This window comes from Periplaneta americana, chromosome 2 (assembly GCF_040183065.1).
Source record: "Periplaneta americana isolate PAMFEO1 chromosome 2, P.americana_PAMFEO1_priV1, whole genome shotgun sequence".
NCBI classification, from domain to species: Eukaryota; Metazoa; Arthropoda; class Insecta; order Blattodea; family Blattidae; genus Periplaneta; species Periplaneta americana.
This window is the reverse complement of record NC_091118.1, coordinates 117,534,931-117,554,349: the sequence shown is the minus strand read 5'-3', so window position 1 is coordinate 117,554,349 and position 19,419 is coordinate 117,534,931. Positions and strand designations below refer to the sequence as shown.

The following is a 19,419-nucleotide window of genomic DNA, read 5'->3' as shown; positions in this document are numbered from 1 at the left end:
ATAACAAATCAAGCATCCGTTACAACACATACACTTCAACATAGTAACCACACTTTTAAAAGTTACAAATTTGGCTCCAAGAAGAATAAATAGGACACTGTTACTAATTACTATTCTTCTACAATTTCTTAAATACATCTGTAATAAATCTGTGAAATTCCGATATGAATAATATTCACGTTTTTTATATTGTTATCGTTCTTTAGCGATTTAAATAATATTCAAGTTATCATTTATATTCTGTTATCGTTCTTTAGTGATACTGTATAAATAATATTCAAGTTATTTATATTATAATCGTTCTTTAGCGATATAAATAACATAAATTTAATATTAGGTTTAAAAAAATACAGTTGCATAATACTGGTATTAGTTTTTCTTTTTGTATTATTACATTATACTATCTTGAACCACAATAAAATGAAAAGGAGTAACGAGGAATTGAACCTGAGACGTTGACATCTAAATTCCGACGTTCGTCCGCTGAGCTACGAGAGCAAAAGTGTGGAAACATTTTCGGAAAAATTGGCCCAATCACACTCTAAGATCTTCTGATGATTCGTAGAAGCTAGTCCAGGATGCGGGGGGCAAAGGCTAATTGAGATTTCCCCGGTCTCTGACCGGGTCAAACATCCTGATAGAATTAATATTTAACCCTTGCCGTAACTTTCGGTGAAGTCCGGAGGGCCCAATTAGTCAAATCCACTCTCCTCATCTCCACGCTTGGGCCCCTTGGAATTTAATAAGATGCGAAAGAGATAGTGGTGTGCGGAAAGCAACGGGATGTTACCGCATTTAGGCCTATCCTTCCCAAGAAAACTGCAAACATGAACAAAGGAAGCTTTTAATAGAAGAAGAAGGATCTTCTGCGGACCTCTGGAAAAAGAACTAAGGAAGAGACTAGTGAAGTGCTTTGTGTGGAGTGTGGCATTGTATGGGGAAAGAACATGGACATTACAACGAAATGAAGAGAAACGAATTGAAGCATTTGAAATGTGGATGTGGAGAAGAACGGTGCGTGTAAAGTGGACAGACAGAATAAGAAATAAAATTGTGTTTGAAAAAAATGAGTGAAGAAAGAATGATGCTGAAACTGATTAGAAAGAGAAAAAGGAATTGGTTGGGTCTCTGGTTGAAAAGAATAATAGACAACATTAGGATATGTGGATCATATGCGGAGACTAAGAGAAAGGCAGAAAATAGGAAAGATTGGAGATTGCTGGGTTTGCAATGTAAGACCTGCCCATGGACAGAACATTTATGTGTGTATGTTCAGAATGCCTGGAATATCGTGTCTCAGAACAGTCGCTATTTGCAAAGACTAGTCAATTCCATGCCCACTCGACTGCAAGATGATCGAGATAAGAGGAAGATAGATAATGATAAAGTCATGGCATAATATATTAATGAACCTGATGTTAATTACTAAAATAATCATAAAAGAGAAAGGAGCCATTATGTCTAGTTTGTCTCTCTCAAAAACAGAACAAAAAAGGACATAAAAAGCACGAGGTTGTAGTCGAACGCAGGACCTCATGAATAAGAGGCCTGAACGCTACCATTATGCTATCGAATAACACACAGTATACTTCAATTATAACTGTAGATATCAGGCAACGTGGTCCAACAACATGTAACATCGCCTGTCTCCGAATTGTAGCGAAGATACCCGAAGGGAACTTTGATTCAGGAGAGCGGCCACTTTTTCTTTTGACAGCTGTACACAATCCATGCCTAGACGATTGGCTGCTGTGATAAAAGCGAAAGGAGGTTTCATCAGATATTGAAGATGAAAATATGCTGCAAAAGATAAGAGTTTACGCTGAATTTTGTGACTGCCTGAAGTGATACTTTTGGTTTCTTAATTTTGTTTACATTGTATATAGCGTCACACACAAAGAAATGAATTATCCTATGTTCATAATACACACATGGATTTATATTTTAAGTTTATTATTAATGTAATTAAATTACATAAACATCTATGTATGTATTTGTACTAATAAACGAGGTGTACGCTCAATTGTGAGAGGCACTGTATGTCTCCAGGCTAGTCAAATTCAAACTGCGATTTTGTGATACTGGCAACACTAGTTACACCACAGTTCTTAGAAAAATGTGCTCTGTATAGCGAAATCACTGTCTAATATTTACTTATCAGTTACGAGCTACATTAATCTCAAGAGGTGATATCAACGAAATAAGAGATTATCCTGATAACATATGAGGTGTTTTCAGCAGATTACATACCAATGCGACACGTCATCCTTGGTTATCAAATTAGTTATGATTTATATGCAGAGACGTCCTACCTGGGATATAATCCCATCACAGTTCTATCCAAAAGTGATGATCTGTGTATTTTGCTGTCTTCGTTATTATTTGATTTCAAATCTTCGTCCTTAATCTGTAGTAGGTAAACAACGATGCTTTTAAGAGTTTCATAATTTAATTTTACATTAAATTCTACGAAGTGCTGTTTACGAGGTTTAGATATTTTATGTTCTTGATTGGATAAAATTGAAGCCATATGCCAAGTGCCATTATAACCCTTTACATTAATAATTTTTCAGAAACTTAGTTAAGTTTTGTTGAGTACGTACACAGTAAATATCCTAGTACTGTATTGTGGTTAGTGTCACTAATTTCATTACACTCACATAGTGGAGACTCTAGTTATCTAGTACCAGTAGGTAGTTTCATTTTATGCTGGTAGGCCTATTTGGGAGTTAAGGCCATATTTTCCGATATAATGTACCATGGTCAAGCTATAACGGAGGAGGAGGAAAGTAGAAATCTTGGCTCAATCCTTACAGGAAAGATTCATACCACACATTCAACCTCCAGATTTCTCATTCACTCAAGGAATTGAGAGAGAAGTCCAGTCTCTCTCTTTAAAACAAAGTCCACCCTAAAAAAGTCAAACTTATAATTTAAAAATTATCACAAAATAAAACTCCTGACCCTGACAAAATACCAGTGATGGCGCTAAAAAAAGACTCCCAAAACCTGCAATAACACTCTTAACTAAGATATCATGAGATTTATGGTTTCGGTAGCTGCAGGATAATTTGCTCTCAGTACTTAGCTTCGGTATGTGCGCAATAGCGTTACAGTTAAGTTAAGGCATTGTGCCGCAAATTGGAAAAAGGCAGGTTTGATTCCCGATGGGCTCATAGATTTTCTCCATTGACCTCATCCTTCTAGCTGCACTATAGTCCCGGAGTTTGAGTTCTGCCAATATTCATCCAACATTACTGCACTGTTGCAAAACTGCTAACGGGAGAGAAAAAAAAGACAGAGAGAATTCACTATGTGTCAAATATACAATTAATTCATATCTACACTGCACTCCTGTCAAGTGATAGTCACCTTGTACAAGCTCCACATGTTCCTGCCTGATGTGCCTTCTAAAAGTGAAAGTTCTTTAAGTAAATTATCTCCATTTGTTTATAGAACCACACCACTGTAGTGTCCCTGACATGTCTTTTTTAACTATATGTAACGACACTTTATCTAGTACCAGTGTGACGAGTCCCAGGATTTCCCATGGGATTACCTAATTTTCGCCTTACAGTTAGGGAAAAACTTGAAAAATGCCGAACCAGATGTGACCAAACAGGCCTGGAGAGAGGGGGAGGACCGAGGATATTACTTGGCCCTTATCGATCCTATTTTCCCCTTTCCTTATTAGAAACAAAATTCAGGAATTCACCAAATGTGCCTTATTAGAAACAAAATTCAGGAATTCACCAAATGTGCCTAATGCCTGACTACTACGGAGCGTTAAGGGCAATCACCTCATGAAAAAGGTCTGATGCTGAAATTGACCACATACCGTCCTCACTATTGTGAAGAATGGGTGTTTCCATGTGTTGGCAAATGGTACTTTATTTACTGGGATGTTGCAATTTTTTCTACAAATAAAATCGATTTCCCACTAAAAAGAAAAAAAAAAATAACACAAAATGCCAAAGAAAAATTCTGTTCCTTAGGTTTAAAGGGTTTGCTCTGTGCATATCTTACATTCTATATTTGGTGTGAAGCAAGCAATAGAGTCAAATATTTCGTAATGTGCGGTTAGAAAACTGTCGCTTCACATAATACTTGATGCAAGTGATATGAGAGATTACTTTCGAAGTGCTTACTGTCAAGCAGAACTAGATATGAATACCACACTACTTTCCAACGTGCTGAAATACCTCAGTTGGCTGAGGAGATGAACTCTGTTATGAGAAGGTTGGAGTCCACAAAGAATTATATGTTGTAATTAATATATTTAACATCATAAGTTACATACTTGTATTTATGTTGACCAGACGTTCTGAATGCATAGATAGTTCTGGACTGGGCGCAATATCGCAGCCAATATCCCTCATTCTTTACAACCATTCTTATCCTCTCAAGCAGGGATCTGAAAAGATCAGCTGCATAACGTCTGCCTTGAACCACCTCTTCTCCGGTGTCTAGTACTACATCCCATAGGGAGTCTTCAGTCGCTGGGATGTGTTAGGGCAGTTTTTGGCCATGACGAGTTTCGTCTCTGCCTACGTTTTTAGTGGGACTGAGATCAGTCCCCAAGGAGACCGATCCACCACCTCCACTATGTCGTGGTCAGCTAGCCAACATTGGACTAACCTTGTCTTATGGATTAACAACTGATCCTGCTGGAAGAAATAAGCCTATTGGGATACATTTGTTGCACTGAAGGGAGCATAATATATCTCATAATATGAATATACTGGACATCATTCAGCCAACCATCTATCCTATGAAAATATCTGATTCCAAGTGAAGACATCCACTTCAACAGACACAGAAAAGCGACCAGAGTGTGTACACTCTTTCACATATTTTGCATTGTATTGGGTCTCTGCAGGCCGAAAAACTCGTACTGGTCCATTGCTTGCCAAAGGAAACAAGGACTCATTTGAGAAAATTATATTTTCCCAGTGTCGATGCTTATTACCTTGACTGAAACACAAGTTGGTAGAGTCTGTGATCCTCAGAGAGCTCCTCCTTCACAGCCATGCTTCTACATCTAAGGCTGGCATTCTTGAGATGGTTCTTTGCAGTTCTTAAATACCCGGGAAAATTACTGATGTGTTTCAATTGGGTGGAATTTAAGAATGGATTTTCCCAAGCCAGATTCACCAGCAGTGTTTTCTGAGCTTCGGCTGAAACATGTCACAATCCTGAATCTCTTTGACAAGTAGGAATCCCAGAAGCCCTGTACTGTGTTATCCAGTGTTGACCCATGCGAGCTGAAATTCCATAGGGACTAGATGTAACTGAACTTGAAATATTCTCTCACGACCAAAGCAATCAGATGTTCACAAACGAACTGTCTATGGTGAGGGATGATTACGTAATAAATCACAATATAAATGAGTGTTCTGGCTATAACAGTCAAACAGCTGACTGCTTACAACAAATGCACCATAAAACAAAATGTGTCATTCAGAAGCACACTGATGCAGTATCAGTCAAATGGGAGATTGTTTATAATAATGAGTGCTTTTGTTTTGAGTATGTCAGTCACAATAGCATACAGTATTTAATATTAAATAGTTGTTAGAAATGTAAATCACCACACTAATAAGACAAGATATGGGCAAAACATTAGTGACAGTGGAATAAAATTATCACGTGAAACTACATACAAATTTATAATAAAAAAATAAATAAAGCAATGAGTGAGACTCGAACTCGGATAACGTCTCTGTTTCAAAGTCAAACATCGTACCATTGAGCTACCACATACTTCAACTTGTTCCGCTCAGCTAAAAATATTTTCTTAAAAACACATGCTTAGAATCGAACTTGGAATATTCTTTTTTATAGGATTTTAGCCTATGCAAAATACATGTCAGATAAAAAGTCAAATTCGGTACTTTTCAGATTTGGGATGTTTGTCAATTCAATTTCTCAAATGTGGTTCAATGGTGATACCAACTGCTGACATTCTTGTATCATATTCGAAATATGGAAGCTCTTTTTATCCTATGTGAATCTGTAAGATTGGTATATGGGGAACATTATTTTATTTAACCAGTTAACAGTATTTAATAATATTAACACAATACAACTCACATCATTTTATATAAGCTAAACATTTTTTAAAACTTACTAAAAATAATTTAAAAAAGAATTATATTCAATATCACATTTGTATGTATAGATAGGATATCATCTTACAAAAGGAATATTTCATTACAAAGTAAATAATTATAAAATTAATACCCTGTATTGTACGTACAGAGCCTTTTTGTAGAGTGTGTAGACCTGTCCTAATCACTGATTCTTAGTTACATGTACTATGGAGTTTCCAGATATCTTTATTTGTTGTTTACACAATTAAAAAATTCATGAGAGATTGAAACGAATTTAAACAATAATTGATGCAAGGGTAATATTACAGTTTATTTTCATGATACTACTACTTCTTTATTGGAATGTGTGGTAAGGTTGTGGTTAAGGCATTGTGCTGGAAACTGAAAGTCGCAAATTCGATTCCCAATGCAGTCATGGATTTTCTTCATTCATCTAATCCTTCCAGTTATACTATGGATCTGGGGTTCATTCAGTGTCTGGCAGGAAAGGACCAGGAGTACTGTATTTCCTTTGGGGTAAAGGCAGCAGGCATTTACAACTACAGTAACATTCCTATTGCTACTAATGATGATTGTAAAGCAGAATCCTTAACCTTCTGTTACCTTGTGGGCTTAGATGGCCTGTAATAGAGATACGGTAACTTTACTTTACTACTTATTTTTCCTGTACTAAAGGAAAGAAAGAAATTTATCTTTCGGACAAAAGGGATGAATTTTAAGTAGGCTGGATAAGAAAATAATTTTATTGTAGGAGGTCTCAATACAATTTTTTTTACAATCTCCCACCTTCAATAAATACAATATAGAGGACTCAAAATATTGAAGCACAAATAATTATAACATTCTAAACAAAATTTCAAATTATAGTACTACTTGGGGAATTACATAAAGTCCACTGTTACATGTATATTTCACGTTTTATAATGCTATGAATGATAGAACCAGTGGCTGCTCGTGGATTTTATTCTAGGAGGTTTCAAACATAGAAATGAAAACAAACTAGGACTAATTTTTGTATAGCAAATAGGTCACTAACCTTAGTTGTACTGATTTGTATTGGAACTCTTATCTTCCGATGCTTCTCACTAACGAACTTCTCCACCACTTTCCTGTTTAGGGTTACCATCTGTCCGGCAAAAGGAGGACATGTCCTCTTTTTTAATAATTTTATCCTGTCCGGCAGGCATTTAAAAAAAATTTGAAATGTCCGGCATTTCGCATTTCAACTCGAACTTATATGAATATTGAATAATGTGCGATATTATGCATAGAATATCTAAATAAATGGTGAAAACCTATGAAATAATTTAACTACTTTCAATGATTGAAGCTGGAGCACATAAAAAAAATTTAAATATGATGATCTATTGACATGTATTGAATTCTTACACTCTAAAAATGTCACTATTCATGATTCTAAGCTATTTTATCAATTTTATTCTGCAATGTACAAAGATATGCCAATCAAGTTAATTTTGACAAAGATTTAAGTTTAGATAAACAATGGTGCAAATTCTTCAATTCCAATAGTTCTGCGAGCACTGAAACTTTCCCAGAACTCTTAAAAATATGTCAATCCTATTTATTTATCCAAAGTCACAATGGAAGTGCTAAGAGAATATTTTCCCTAATATCTGCTCAATGGACAAAAGAACGAAATCGCATGCTAACGAATACAGTCACAGGTATCATGGTAAAATATAATTTCAAGGACATATCCTGTGAACAGTTCCATAGTTATGTGTTACAAAATATAAGTTGATTCCTTCAGGCTCTTGTGCACAAAGTGGACTCAACCAATAAGTAGGGTACAGCTGTAATATTGATCCAGCAACTAGTGAGAAAACCAACTAAGGTGAGCCATTGCTTTTATCTTTAAAAAGTCCTCCTATTTTCAGCAATGTCCTCATATTTTAGATTCAATGTCCTACAGAATTTCTTCTCATGGTAACCCTATTCCTGTTGAAATCTTTTACGATATTCTTCTCAATAGATATCATTCCTAAAGCTGTTAGTCAATTCTCCCCCATAAAATTTCATAAATATTATTTTTACAAAGTTTTTAAGTTGAAAAATATTTCTTAGTTTCAAAGTAGTCATCGACATTGTCACTAATATTTTCAGAGTTTCTGTTGTTCTATAAAAACAGTTGTGTCGAGTCAAAACGAAAGAACAAAATTAAGTATTTCAGACAGCCAAGACAATTCGGGCCAAGAATACAAAAACCTTAATTCAGTCTTCAATGCTTCTCTGTCAATCATTGTAAAGGCATCACAAGAAGACACTATTACAATAAATACAAGTAATTTAAATATCAGATTTAATGTTTCTACAGTATGAATTCTGTATTAAGTTGAAAATATAACAGTGGACATACAGTGACTACACACTCTATTTAGAGGCTTGTTATCACTATCCAGCTATGCCCAGGAAATAAATATGACGAGTGACAGAAATAACGACATAAGCCCAATTAATATTTTTAGAAGATTAATTCATCAAACCAAGAGTTTGGTATAATAATTATTACATGAATTCTGATTATTTTAAAAAGATTACGTGATAATAACTCATCATATCTATTTAATGGTAGATTTACAATGGACATGGATCCCTTTTTATATAAACCTCATACTTAAATAGTTAACTGGCTTGTGTCTGTCTTTCTTTCAATTATTCAGACTTGAATGCACACATGTAAAATTCTGGCCCCACGTTGTAAGTGAAGGATTTCTTGCAGTTTTCTGGAATATGACAGCTTCATGTCTTTGTCTGTAACATAACATATTTGCATTAGAATAAAGCAATATGTCCTATAAAGAACAACAATGATACTTTGAATGAAGTTATATGTTCGTGTTTTATGATAGAAATCATTTGTTAGACATCTAAAGATTATAGTGCAGATATTAGTTAATAAGCTCAAAAGGTAAAACAAAATACTATAGAAATGCTCGTGCAATATTATGTATATTAATTACATAGAAAGATTCCATCAGATTAAGATACACTCTCTGCTTTACAAGTGATATCTATAATGTGTTTAGCCTAATATTGGGAACATGTTCAACTGACTCTGAAGATGAAGCAAATATCGTAGGAACTTAAAATCAGGCTTATTTCTAGTCTCGCTTGTAAAACTTCACCCTCATACCTAAATATCATAGACCGTGTTCGAAGTGGTCTCATATTCAGCTGAACTTAGATGTGAAGTCTCATGGTATTCCTAATGTAGTGACATTCATCCACAATACAACTGTACACAATGTCTGTGTAAAGAACTCGTGTGGCATGAAGTATCTCGAAAGAAAAAATCTAGGAGAATAAGGTCTGTAGAGTACGAAGAATTTTCTGTAGGTTCTTCTCTATTAATCCAACAAAACATCTACACTAAAACTCAAAGTTTTAAAATACAGCAAATGTAATACCTACCACGATTTTAAAGGATTCCGTGTTGAATAAATTTATAACTAACCATTCTAAACCATTAACTACATAGTAAAAATGTCAGAGCCCTATCAATTATCCTCCATCAAGTGATTAAATTTCATACATGCTTATATCACCGTCTGTGCAGTAGTAGCATCACTGCTATCATTCCTCTTCATCTCTATAAGGAGTTGCACCATGACCTGTTCAGTTAAAGACCTAACTGCCATTTTATTTTTTCATCTTGTATGTATTCAATAGAGTTATGTCAACTTTGACAAGATACATTAGTAACTGTATCTAATATGAATTCCTTTACCTTCTGCAGAGTGGATATCCTGTTATTTCTTGCTGTGTCCTTTCATCCCATTTGCTATTGTTAATTAATGCTGAGTTTTTGGCAATAAAATCATTAACTCTCTTGTGCTCCAATATAGGAGAATGATTAGGAAAAAGTACAACTGTTTTAATGTAGGCACCATATTTTTATGACATGGCAGTTACATCACCTACACACAAACCTTTTAACTGTTTGGAGGACCACATCTGCCATTGATTACCCAGCTAGGAGGATTGTCAGACAAATCCACTGACCATACCTCCTCTTCACTACTTCAGGAATGCTTATGCATGCCATGGTAGGTCGGTCAGCATGCTGAAATGGCATTTCCTCCACTTTTGATGGTACAATTATACTGCTGACTCAGTCCCCAGAGCCTCGTTTGTTAAAAACAGGTTGCACCACGGGAAGGTGAGGATGGGATTTGGGTAGGAGAGGTTATGGAATGCACTTCACTACCCCTTGCAACCCTTTATCCATTTTCATATCATTTCAATTGTGTTCAGATTGCAATAATATGGCAGCAATCACAAAACTATCTTCTGATCTCGCAGTACTTTAAACTGGTAGAATTTTTCATTGGTATATAATCCAGCAATTATAGTTTGTGACGTTTTCTTTAAAATATAATCTTCTATTAAACGATCACTTCTTTATTTAGTATTCATTCACGATTTTCTTAGAATTTTTTCCGACATTGTAATATGGTGTATTGTCAATGATAAAAATTATGTTTGTGTGTGTGTGTGTGTGTGTGTGTCTAATGCCTATCCACTTCATGTGCGTGATTCGGGTTCCATATACTGCAGATAGATGGCAGGACTGTGACCCATTTTCAAGTTGCACACCACTTCGGTGGGCCACATTATGCATGATGTGTATCTGTGAAGAGTTATGTCGTGTACTAGGATGAGAGTATGTGTAAGTGTTCGTGTAAGTATAATGTAGGAAATGGATGAAGATGATGATGACGAAGGTGAGGAAGGGAAATGGGGAAACCTGGTGTAGGCACATAGCTACTCCTGTCAAATAACACCAATTTTTGTGTCATGTAGAGAGAAGGAAGAGCAAATGACAGTAGTATAGCTATGAAATACGACAGAAAAAAATTATTTAAAATTATTTATGATCTAAGTATGCAGAGACTAAGAGGAAGGTAGAAAAGAGGGAAGTCTGAAGAACGCTGGTTTTGCAGTGAAGAACCTGCCCTTGGGCATAAAACTATGAATAAATGAAATGAAAGTGGAACTTGCAATTCACTATTGACAAGAAGGAATCCAACTCGCAACACTCACTTGGAGGAGACTCATCAGAAATATGGAAGGACAGTACCGGTATTAGTCTGGTTAGGAGGTAAAAGTTAGAAATCTGCCTATGCAAGTGATGCTCAAACTCTAGAATGATTTGCGCTAACTCATGGAACTACTGAGTGGAGAAAAATAGTGTCCTGGAGTCGAATCAATCAGCGTATTCTGAATCTCAGCTTGAGCAATCAGATGGCATCACAATGTTCCGAATTTCAGTAATGACGTCACTGATGCTCCAGTGCTGTAGCTGTGCTTCCATCAGTTTGCAGAGGTGGTGGCTGTGTCCATCAGCTGCCATTAGTGAATCTAATTGGTTCACATAAAAGGCGGGAATTGGCAGACGAATGACATCTTACACTGTTGTGTCTTGGTTGTGTGTTCTGCTGTTGTGTTCATAATGAGCTCCATGTGAAAAAAGGAAGTTAATGACCTATGAACGAACATTTCAATGGACCAGTTATCGCTAATGGATCAAGAAATAAAGTGTTTGTGCTCTCTTTCTCCATAAAGTAACTTTCCCACTCGTCTCACAGCTAGCAAACCAGCTATGACGTTAGGTCCATAGACCTGGCACAGCTGATGATAAATTTCAATTGGCACTATGCCCTGTGCATTCAAAAACTCTATCACTGATTGCACTTCACACGCGGCAGGAGCTGAAATAGGAGCGTCCACCTTCAACCAATGAAATGAAGCTACTGAGAGCACTCGGGAAGTTCCGCTAGTGCATGCGCCATGCCAGGACATTACTCTATCATGTACATGCAGTCGCTTCGCGCAATATATAGTTTGCTAGCTATGGGACGAGTGGGAAAGTTACTTTATGGACGCGCCTCGTATTTGAGCAAGATAACTGTATGAAAATTTCGCAAACTCTTGCTAGTATAGCAAATACAAGAACTCACACAGTCGCCATAATAGCCCTTCAATCTTCAAGCAGTTTTGTTTCTATTTTGGTGCAGCATGATGTTCACCAGTCTGGTGAGATTTGGAATATGCTGAATGTTACTAGATTAGAATATTGGGAGGTCACGAACTAGTGAGATAACAGGACAGTCGACTACGAGAAAGTTGACTGCATGGAAGTGGATTTAAAAAAAAGGAGGGAGTGCTTGAGTGTATTACTGTAAAGATAAGATTGGCCAGAAGCTTGAACAAGAGGCAGAAAAGGTATATCTCTAGAGAAGTGCTGGGGATTTTCTAATCTACTTGTACTACAGGTTTATACTGTACAATTATACAACATTTTTCGCCCTTCAAAAATTACTCATATTTGCTAGAGTCGAGTGTCATCACTGTTCACCGGATACAATAGAGCATGAAAGATTTCCCAAATAGGAAAGAAGGTTGAATAAGAAAAACGTGCAGGTAACTGGGGTTGAAAAAAAAAAAGTAAGACAGACGTGCATTCCTCAATGACAGGGCAAGAGTGAGGAGTCTGAAAGAGTGACCATATTCTTTTGCCAAAGATAAACAAAGTTATGATTGGCAGTCATAAATTTCACAACAATATGTAATTTTGCCAACTAATGACTAGAGTTGGGCAACACGATTCTTTTTCAGAAGTCGATTCCAACGATTCAATCACACATTACAAATCGATTCTAACGATTCGTTCACGATTCTTCTCAGTCTGCGATTCCAACTATTCTTTTGAATCGTCAACGAGTTCACGATTCTTCCCAGTCTGCGATTCCAACTATTCTTTTGAATCGTCGCAAGACACTTTCCTTTGCAAACCACGCGTAGAACAAAAACGTTCTACATCTCTCGCATAGATGGCATAAGAGGCGAGACATTGGATTGTCTCTTTCTCATTGCCTGGAACCATTCAGTATGACCTCCATTAGCCTACAAAATTACCCAAGATAATGTCTCTAAATTATAATTTATCACCTGAACCTTATTATGAAGTACATTTTTTTGCATTACATCGCTATTTAACTATGCAAATTTCAGGTTTGTGTTCATTATTTTCCACACTTAACAAATGCAGTACATATTTTGATTTCACTCTCGCTCGGGAGCATTCGACACGGTTCGGAAATGTCCATTGACAGGCTACATCAAACAACTAATAGAATCATGGGTTACGATACCATGCCGATTCCTTACTATTCTTTTGAACGACGATTTGTTATGATTCTTTTGAATGACGATTCGTTGATACCACGAATCGATTCTTATGATTCTTTATTATTAGTCGTTCGAATGAACGATTCATTCACGAATCGATCCAACTCTACTAACGACTATTGTGATAGCTCACAATGCCACTGTGCATGAATGTTACCTTACCTGTTGAAATCGCATAATCTGAAAATGAGATTTAATGTACTGCTGCAGATACCAGTCACACATGACTTAAAATAATCTATAAATGTGTCCTTGCTTGGAGTTTGTAGATTTCCATCACTACACTACATACATTAAACCACATGACTGTTCAAATTTTTTCAACTATATGTGAAATGGATATTTCTCATCTACACATTCAATCAATTCATGATCTCTATAGTACTGTATTGCACAATTTCACGATGCTTTCCTGATTCAATTGACTTGTTAATGCAGTTTATATTATCCTGGCATGCTGTCTTTTTAATGGAAAAGTTGTGTAGCTTTCGTTATTGTAGTTACCTCATCTTTGACAAGAAGCATTTTTTGGGGATGCTTCAGATACCTTTTTATGCCACCATGATTCCTACCATAGAAATTATGAAGTGTGTAATGTTACTGAAGGTCACTTCAAATTTTTTTTATTGTTAAGATTAAAAGGTTATAACTTGATCGAAAAGCATTTCTGAATGTAGGCTCATAAGAACTAATTTAATTCTAAGAGCCAGAAGAACATGCGCCCAAAGTATGGCCAAAACTTCTGCAGACACCCTGTATACTTACAATAGCATTTAGACCATGTTCCAAATCTGCTAAAATATCTTCTGAGGATTCAAGTCCTACCGACAGTCTTATAAGATTATCTGTAACTCCAATCTTTTCCCTTTCTTCAAGAGGTATGGAAGCATGTGTCATCACAGAACTGAAAATTAAGACAAAATAAAGAGAAAATACAGTGCTTTATATATTGTTATTTAGTCAACTGTCCGAAAACAGGTCTGAACCTCACAAGTGATACCAAGAAGGCACCACTTATGAGGCAACTAAGCCAGCAGATAATGGATAGGGTGGCCAGTTCCTTCCCCCTTCCATTGCATACATCACTGACTAGCTATATATTACACTAGTCAGACTTCAGATGCATACAAACAATTGTTCTTCCTCTGACTCATATTGTCAAGTGACATGTACTGCCTGATAACAGATGTACATATCAGCCAGAACCTCAATCAGAGGACGTTTTATATATATGTGTTCATTATTTCTCCATGTCTCTGTCTAGCTAGGAAGTACTGTAAATATGTTTATCTGCTCAATCTAACTTTTTCGTTTCTTTGTGACAGGAAAGGCGATATTTCAACAAAAACCACACCAAAATGAAAATTTCATTATACATATGTGCAAATACATTTATCGTGTGCACCAAATTTCAGGTTTTGTAGGCTGGAATCACGATTGGCAAGGTAATTTATTCATTACGGTAGAAAATCAGTTTCTATGCAGATGTAAAAAACTAATTTTCTTTAGTGCATGAATATTATAAAAGTTACTTTAATTATATTACATTTTAAACATTAGTTTTCTTAATATTTCAGCACCAAATTATTATATTCTAAAGTTTGTTTATATAACCACCCATTAATAAATTTCAAAAGAGTAGGTACCAGTATACCTGTTCTTTCACAACTTTCACAACTTATGATATAAATCTACTTCTTGCATCAGTACTTACATAGTTACAGTTCATTTGGATTAGATTTAAACATTTTAGTTCTTTCAGTCATAGTGTTCTGCCCAAGGACAAGTCTTTCACTGTACACCGAGCTTCCTCCAATCTTTCCTATTTTCTGCCTTCCTCTTTGTCTCCACATACAATCCAATATATCTTAATGTCGTCTATCATCAAAATTTTAGTAATAGCTTTAAATTCCTCGAGTGCATTTTCACATGTATATAACTGTAGAAAAGAAACTAGCTTGAGTGTTATAACCAAAAGAGAAAACTGCTTATTGAACACGACATTTAACTACTTATTTTAAAATTTAGTTGATTTTACTTTCAACACTAAAAATATCACTGGTTAACTAACACTCCGTCATATTATTTTAATTTTCACTGAAAAAATGTTGTTATACTATTTAAATGTTTATAATTATCATTCTCACATATCCTTAATCACACTAATATTCATCACTGCAATAGTCTTGTAATTTAAGTGTGTAGGATATTTGAAGACATTTTTTGGAATGTTTTAAGCTGGGCTAGTTTCTTGTACTATTATGGACAAAGGCCCAATTACAGAAAAGTCTTTTAAGTTGGGCTGAAGATGCTTGGATGTTACATAACTTCACACAGCAACTTCTGACAACTTCATATGTTGCCATGTAGCAAAGTACCAGAATGTTCGTGGTGATCTAACCACCTTCTTCATAAACTCTCCATTTCCAGATTTTTCTCGATAGTGTTGGTAACTGCTTATTAGTTCTGACTATCTTTGCTGATCACATCATCAAAAAGATATTGCTTTTGCTGTGTGAATGTGAAGGCTAGGATTAAAACATCGACTATGACGTGCACACATGCGAAATAGGATACTTACATTATTATGATGTGGACGTGGAAGTTTATAATGTTTCTATAACGGCTAAGAGCACATAAAAATTCCGAAGAGAAAAATTTGTTTTTAAACCTTTTGTTTTCTGTCATAGATAATAACAATTCATTCATTCATTTAGTGTTCTGCTGAAGGGCAGGTCTTTCACTGCAAACCCAGCTTTCTCCAAACTTTCTTATTTTCTGACTTCCTCTTTGTTTCCTCATATGATCCATATATCTTAATGTCGTTTATCATCTAATATCTTCTTCTACCCCGAACTCTTCTCCTGTTCACCATTCCTTCCAGTGCATCCTTCAGTAGACAGTTTCTTCTCAGCCAGTGACCCAACCAATTCCTTTTCCTCTTTTTCATCAGTTTCAGCATCACTCTTTCTTCACCCACTCTTTCCAACACAGCTTCATTTCTTATTATGCTGTCCACTTCAAACGTTCCATTCTTCTCCATATCCACATTTCAACTGCTTCTATTTGCTTCTCTTCACTTCGTCGTAATGTCCAGGTTTCTGCCCCATACAATGCCACACTCCATACAAAGCACTTCACTAGTTTCTTCCTTAGTTCTTTTTCCAGAGGTCCACAGACGATGCTCCTTTTTCCATTAAAAGCTTCCTTGACCATTGCTATCTTCTTTTTCATTTCCTTGCTGCAGCTCATGTTACTTCTTATAGTACACCCCAAGTATTTGAAACTGTCCATTTGCTCTACTGCCTCATTTAGAATTCGCAAGTTTATCTTCTGTATTTTTCTTCCTATGACCATACTTTTCGTCTTATTTGCATTTATCTTCGTCCCATACTGTCAGAGCTGTCATGTAGCTTCAGCAGCATATCCTTTAGTGTTATTTCCTCTTCTGCTAACAACGCCATTTCATCAGCAAATCTTATGCATGTTATTCTTCTTCCTCCTACTATCACTCCTCCCATGTTCTGAAAACAATTCTTCACTAAATCCTCCAAGTAGATGTTGAACAGGGTAGGTGATAAAGGACATCCTTGACATACTCTTCCCCCAATTTCACTTCCTTCTGACATTTCTTCTCCTATCCTGACTTTGACTTGTTGTTTCATATAAAGATTACTGAACAGTCTTCTCTCTTTCCAATTCACATCTATTTTCTTTACGACCCCCATCAGTTTATTCCAATCCACTCTGTCAAAAGCTTTTTCCAGGTCCACAAATAACAATAACCATCGCAAAAATCAGGTACTCTTTTCAAATTTTTTCCTAGTTTTTGCCTTCTTTAGATTTTCTTCATATTTTACATGTCACAAAGGAACTATTTTTTTACGTGTAACTGCACAACCATGACTGAAATGGCAAAACATGTGTTCGTCATAATGTGAAATTGAATAAAAGAGAAGAGTCCAATGAAATTATAATGTAAAAATAATTATTATTATGCCTACTATCGAAAATTTAAGAGTAAAAAGTGGAATTATAGAGACTTATCACTGTACAAAGACAAATTTTAAATTGTGAACAACTCTTTCTATATTATCTTTTATTTTAATTAAAAAAACAAAACCACGGTTCCATGAAGATAAAATAGCTTTATTAGATTTTACTATGAATAGTCAATATTTATTTATTAGCAGACAAAATTTTATTTTACTGTACTTCACACCCATGTCAAAAATATAATTAATGAAGCATATCTCTTGAGAAGAATATTATAAAATATGAGTTTCTCTTGTTTCACTAAAATTCTGAAATTAAGTCTCAAATTTAACAAGTAAAACTTATATTTATTATCACAAAAGAAAGTTTTTTTAATACTCTTATACTTACGGAATTTCTGCTAGGCTTTCAAATCCTCCAAGACTTTCAGCTAGTGTGAATACTTTAAGTTCCTGTAGAAATTTAGATGCTTCATCTAATCCTCCCTTTAAGTAAAAGGATAGGATTCCACTGTGTCCATAGCATTGACGCTTTGCCAACTCATGTTGAGGATGGGAAGCAAGACCTACACAGATATAATTTCATACAATTTTTTTTTTAATTCTTGACTACCCAGGAAGACCATACATCTTCTATTTAAGGTAATGCTCTTCTTCGTGATCTATGGTTACAATGTGAGTTCATATCTGATCAAGACCAATGTACTTTTAAGGAGTTGATAAGTAGAGTTGAGAGACCACAGAGGCATCTGATGGACGAACAGAAAATTTCAGAATATGACGGCGAGTATCTATACATGTCAAGAGGCATGTAACATACTTCAGGATAATGTAGTTTTGATTAACCTACGTCTATTTAATCTGATATCTATAAGTCCGAAATCTAATGATTGGGAAGATGGGCGAACTTTCAAATGAAGAGCAGTATTATACACGTATTTCTACGTTTTAGAACAATATGATATGATACAATATTGATAATGCTGTACTTTGATGTTCTAATAAATTTATTTCACATTAAGCACAAACTCAGTATGGAAATAAAATAATTACACAAGACAAATTGCTAAGGCCATCCTTATTATAAATTCCATGAACTGTACCACAGTTGCAGAAGAAGTATATTTATGTACTCGTTTATGTGATCTTTATGCTAGAGTCCAGGAAGCATCTACATACGATAAGGATATGTTCTTTTTTAATAAGATGGATAGCACAGAAACAAAATACAGTAAACATACAGAATGCTTACAAATTCCAATATTACAGTCTGTATGAGGGGGGAGGGAGGGAGGGAGAGAGAGAATTGGCTGTAATTTGTGTTTCAAATAATGCGTGTACTCTAGTTTTTCTTCGCTAAATTCCGGAAAAAATATGTGTAGAATATTTGCGTATATACGGTACTTCCTTTGTAGCAATTACTATTTCCTTCGATTCTGTTTATAACTGATATATTTCATATTTACTACAACTCAATTTAATAAGTTATCAAAGTTGACTTACAGTATTTGAAGTTCGGTCTATTTTAGCATGATGTGAAGTATTCAATTATACCGTAGTGATAGGCAAATTTACATATAGAAATTCATGACTTCTGATGAAAGGATGTAATAATAAGGATAGTTCGCACAGATAAATTTTAACATAGAAGAGACAGTTAACTTCGTTCATTTTTCATTCATTCAGAGATAGACATATTTCATAAATTGTAAACCGCATATATAGAGCTCTTCGTTTTCCTTTTCTTCTAATAAAAACTATTTTTTTTTTAATTTCTATTTCCTAAAGTACATCTGCTCTGTCTCATTTGAATTCGTGAACTTTGATAAAGTAACAAGCATAATGATCACTTTATCATAAATTATTAATAAACAAAGCTTTGGTACAGAAAGTAATACACAAAGATATTACCAATCTACAGTGGACTAATGGTTATCACAGCCGCCTCTAGACTAGCCTTGTCAGGCTACAGTCGCAAGTATTGTAATGTCGTGAGTTATTTGGCCTGACTTAGGAATGCGGTTAGCATGAAGGGAAGAGTTGTACATAATGAAAATATCACTACCACTACAAATTACTACACAATAGACTAAGAACAA

The 19,419-nt window shown here is 35.3% G+C and overlaps 1 protein-coding gene across 5 annotated transcripts in view; it reads right to left on the bottom strand.

Annotated features, from left to right (window-relative positions):
• Positions 1–6,027: 6,027 nt before the first annotated feature.
• The window catches only part of LOC138694547 (cystathionine gamma-lyase-like), a 39,609-nt gene continuing 26,217 nt past the window's right edge, over positions 6,028–19,419 (bottom strand). For all 5 annotated transcript variants that reach the window (XM_069818388.1, XM_069818391.1, XM_069818390.1 and 2 more), the window contains exons 7-9: positions 17,712–17,886; positions 14,091–14,229; positions 6,028–8,885 (exon numbers count right to left, since the gene is read on the bottom strand). In XM_069818388.1, coding sequence (XP_069674489.1) covers positions 8,874–8,885; positions 14,091–14,229; positions 17,712–17,886 — 326 coding nt within the window. In that variant the 3' untranslated portion in view covers positions 6,028–8,873. The remainder of the gene's footprint in view (positions 8,886–14,090; positions 14,230–17,711; positions 17,887–19,419) is intronic.